The following is a 4801-nucleotide window of genomic DNA, read 5'->3' on the forward strand; positions in this document are numbered from 1 at the left end:
TACGTAAGATCAGATATATAATCTACAAATTAAAGGAACGCTTGTTTTTAAAGGTAAGATTTCAGATATTGTTTTTTAACATCCGGTGCCTTCCTTATTGACAGTTTAGGACCAGCAAAAGAAAAGTGAGGCCCTGTCCCCTTAAAGTCACAGTTCTTGATCCTGCGGTAAACAGCAGTTCTGGCTTGTGAACAAGGTCGTAGGACGTGACTGTGATTGAAATTAATAGATTAAATCATGAATGCGATTCAATACAGGTAGACTCATAATAACTGTGTAAAATGTTCATATTTAAGTGTACTGAGACAATGCGAGCAGCAATATTGTAAACTAGTTGTATCCGATTTATCAGGTAGTTTGGCAGACATTGCAATCATAAATCCAACTTAGAAGATACAAAAGCGTGAATCAATGTTTCCGTAGAGCTTTCGTCTAAAATCCTCCCGGTTTTTCGTATCTTTTGCCTGATTTTTTTTTAGTTTTCAGAAACCAAAACGAACAACCTATCATTTATTTACCTTTTTTTTCCAAGCGGCATACTCAGATTTTGTCTTCTCTTTTTCTCTGGTATAGGAAAAACCATAAATTTAATTTTTGGGAAATTAATTAAATGGTTTGTCTTAAAAACTGGTGGACATAGTGAAAGAAGAATCAACATCGTAATTCAAAGGTTGAGAACAAACCCTACGCCCAAAATCAATTCTAACCTTTGCGATTCAACACTTTCCTCCATCATTTTCTGTGGAGAAAATTTCCAAATTACAGTAAAATACACCACATTAATTAAGTTTCGAAAACTTGCAAATTAAAATGTTCTCCGCTTTAGGGGCTCAGACAGTCGGCAAACACTGTCGACTTAACCAGAAAAGAATACAGAAAAGCGGATTGGCTGTATAAGGGATTGGTCTCCATAGAAATAGACGCCGGCACTTGCCTTATTAACCTCTTTCACTTCTCTGAAAAACTCGTCTACTTCCCTACAAACAAAAAGAACGTATTCATTTTTAAACGCAGTCTTTTAGTTGACGTTTTTATCAATAAACCAATTGAGAAATAAAGCAAACAACAGCTTTTATTTTAAAATAGTGTGTATTGCAAAATAATCCCCACCTTTCCATTCCTGCACACAAATCCTGTAAAAAGAATTGCATACGTTTTTTTTTTTCCATATTGATTCATGTTTTTCTTGCCGGGAAAGAGTGAGGGACTCACAACTTATGGCCTACGCCACTGTGGTACTTCATAGTTGAGTTTAAACCCAACTTATGTTCAATTTGTTTTAAGAAAAATCTTCTTTTGTAAGAGTTTTTTCGTAAAATATTGCTATGTAGTCAAACAATAGCACTGTAAACAAGAGGGTGTAATCAAGATTTTATTCGGGATTAGACTTACTTGAAGGTCAAACTGATCCTTGTCCAAGGCGTTAATCTTACGAAAAGAAAAGCAGGCGAGACACAGTTAATATAACATACCGTTTAGTTATCTGCAAATCCACAATGAAAGCCCCTTGAGCCGTTTGATTCACGTGCTCCGATTTAATTTTCAAATTCACACGCTCAGATTTTGAGTATTCAAGCAGAAAGGCTTTAACTTAATCTAGGCGTGTATGTGAATAGCTTCGGTAATTACAAAGATCTCTTGCGATGGAATCTGTCATTATGATACCAATGCATTTCAAACTAAACCAAAATCCATGTGCAAGGGTTACTTTCAGCTTGCTGATGAAGACCACAGACAAATAATGCAAAAAGAATTATAAAGCCAGAAATTGAAAGGCTTGGAATGCCTATCAAAAGGAAATCCATTGAAAACTCCCGAAGAATAATTTTGCCGATCAGATCCGGAGAAATCCACACAACACCAGTAATGTCTGTAAGACAATTGGGAAATTTATCCCCAAATCTGCACCCCAACGAACACTAATTATCAAGGTTGAAAATTTCTTCTGTTGCAGACGAATTTAATCGGATTTTTGTTTCGTTGGCCAGGGCACTGTAAAGAAAATAAAATCCCCGGTTAATGATTGCAATGCATCGTAAAACGAAATTATTTTGTGTCGAGACGATATCCTTTGTCTAAGCAGTTCACATTAACACCACAGAAAGTAAACAGATTGAGTATATAATAACTTCAATGACTTCAAGTGCAGTTCCTGGGAATGATAAAATCCTACTTTGCGTCATAAAGGACTGCCTTGCGTCAATCCTTGCTATAATCACATTTATTGATAACCTGATTTCTCACTGGTAACACGAACGTACACCTCAGAAAGAAAAACAGATTGTGTAACACCTATTCCCTAAGAAGGCGGCCAGGAACTAGAAAACGACAAGAGGCCTATTCATTGTTGCCTGCATGTTCTGTCTAAGGCTTGCGAATAGGTTGGGCATGATCACTAAGGATCTTATATATTTGCTATCATATGACATCTTGTCAGGCCGTGACTGACGAAATATTGGAAAAAGAAAAGTATATTTATCCTGACAGCCTTACAGCCAGCTATGAATTATTTTCTGGTTAAATCTCCCAAGATCCAGCACTTCTACTTCGTTCACCAAGGCCCTTGCAAAAAAAAATTGTGTAATAAATGGCACTCCACTGAAACTGCGCTCATTGAATTAATGCACCGATCAACTCGAAACTTCAACACCCCCCCCCCCCCCCCGGCAAAGCCCGGGCATTTGATCTTTTGAAGATTGGATCGTTCAAATTCCCGCCCCCTCGGGCCAAAATGGTGTTCAAATACCCCACCCTATCCTCGGATTTGTCTCCCATACACTACTAAAGAACAATAGTCGTCGGCTGCTGTCGTCTTTAATAAAGGCTTTTGAAGATCTTTTTCGTAAGCCAATCGCTCACAAATTCTATCTTTCATCTCGTCCAAACACGTGTTTTAAAGCTGTTAGCGACTTCGGCGCCCGAAAAAGAAATATTTGAAACCTGACACTCCGGTTCCATTTTCCCCACCCCACGCAGGCAAAGGTCAAATTCCCCACTTCCCGGGCACAGAAGATAGTCAAATGCTCGGGGTTTGCCCGGGGGCGGGGATGTTGAAGTTTCGATTTGATCGGCGCATAACTGACACAAATACTTGCTTTTTCTTTTTTTCTTTCTTTCTTATGTTTGTTAACTGACACAATTTTCAATGCCATCGATAAAAAGATGTTTGCTGCATATTTCGTACTTTTAGATAAGAGCAAAGGGTTCGATGGTGTTATCCATGAGATGCTTATCCTGAAAATGATTGATTCTTCCTGTTCTACTCTTGAATGCTTTCATAGTTACCTCAGCGACAGGCGACAAGTGTTACGAGTCTACCCTTCACTGTTTGAGCCCCTATCTGTGGACAGTGGTGTTCCTCAGGGACGGAGTATTTAAGGCCTCCTGCCCTTTAGTTTTAAACGAACGACCTTCCCTTCGGAGCCACAGAATTGAAGTTCTCGGAGTTAAGTAAACGACGCAAAGCTCATTATTTCTGTCCAACTGAGAGACACATGCACCGTGTGCTGTTGCTGGTTCAAAAAGATGACGACTGACTAATAAGTGAATTGTGTTCAATAACCATCTATCACTGAACCTTAGCAAAACAAAACTGATAGTTTTTGGAAGCAGACATAATTATCCCCAAAGATTTGGATCCTGAGTTTGACTTATGATGTAATTAATCGCACTCCTTGCATGTTTGGCATCAGTCAAGTAACTCGTGCTAGGCACGTTTTTGACAAACATACTTTCTTGATAATCATACACTTCCTAGTTTTTAGCAAACTTTACAACTGTTCACTTATGCGGGAAAATACGTGCAAGCGTAACGCAGGACGGTTCACAATTTGGCTTTCGCAAATTACTCCGCTCCCCAAGCCACCTTCAGTTACCTTACATCAAAGGAACTTCTGAGATTATCGCTAAGATCCTGCAGCCTTACAACATCTGTGTTGTTCACAGACCCATCACTACCTTACGAAAACTACTGACTAACGTCAAAGACAAAGACCAACCTTAGGACAGACAAGGAGCAGTTTATAAAATCAAATGCTGCAACTGCCAGGCCACTTATATCCGTAAGACCGGCGGAAATTTGAGCACTGGACTGACTGAACACAGACGAGCAACGAGTAACGGTGACATCAACAATAACATTGCTGAAGACCATCTAGAGACAAACCACAGAATCGACTGGTACTCTGCTGCATGTATTACCTACAGCACTAGCTACTACCAACGGATCGTAGTGGAAAATTGGTTTACTAACGTATAAGGGCCGATTTACACGGTACGATTTTGTCGCATGCGACAACGGCTTACGACAGGCCCACGACATGATTTACGATTGTTGTGTACATCAGAAAAAATGTCGTAGCATTTTAAAACATGTTTTAAAACGCTGCGACAATCGTAAGTCTTGTCTTAGGCCTGTCGTGAGCTTGTCGCATGCGACAAAATCGTATCGTGTAAATCGGCCCTAACAGACACCAATAAACCGATGCCAACAACTTCCCGCACCCTACAAACGACCCATCGACTACATCGACAGACAAACAACACACTGATTTACTCTATCACAGTACCGAACAACGTATTCCACGGTACACGTACAGAATCTTAGACGTATAGACGGATCGAAAAGCACCAATCACTGTTTAGTCTTCCCAGCCAATTACATCTAGGCTCAACTGACAGTTGTGCAATGACATCAAGAATAAGTTGACCAAATGACGTATACGACCGAAGTTATAATAGTATCTACTGACGTTACATTAATCACTTGACTCTGAAGATGACTTCCGCTCAGGTTGTCAAA

At 39.6% G+C, this 4801-nt stretch overlaps 1 protein-coding gene across 2 annotated transcripts in view; it reads right to left on the reverse strand.

The window, feature by feature from the left end:
• Nucleotides 1–4104, reverse strand: part of LOC137990580 (uncharacterized) — an 8062-nt gene extending 3958 nt beyond the window's left edge. Inside the window, exons 1-6 of one of the 2 annotated variants that reach the window (XM_068835719.1) lie at nt 3999–4104; nt 1393–1428; nt 1111–1133; nt 935–977; nt 708–739; nt 519–564 (exon numbers count right to left, since the gene is read on the reverse strand). In XM_068835719.1, the coding sequence (XP_068691820.1) occupies nt 519–564; nt 708–739; nt 935–977; nt 1111–1118 (129 nt within the window). In that variant the 5' untranslated portion in view covers nt 1119–1133; nt 1393–1428; nt 3999–4104. Of the gene's footprint in view, nt 1–518; nt 565–707; nt 740–934; nt 978–1110; nt 1220–1392; nt 1429–3998 lie in introns of those variants that run through there. The other variant, XM_068835718.1, reaches the window with a different exon arrangement.
• Nucleotides 4105–4801: the final 697 nt, after the last annotated feature.

This window comes from Montipora foliosa, chromosome 2 (genome assembly GCF_036669935.1).
Source record: "Montipora foliosa isolate CH-2021 chromosome 2, ASM3666993v2, whole genome shotgun sequence".
Classification (NCBI taxonomy): Eukaryota; Metazoa; Cnidaria; class Anthozoa; order Scleractinia; family Acroporidae; genus Montipora; species Montipora foliosa.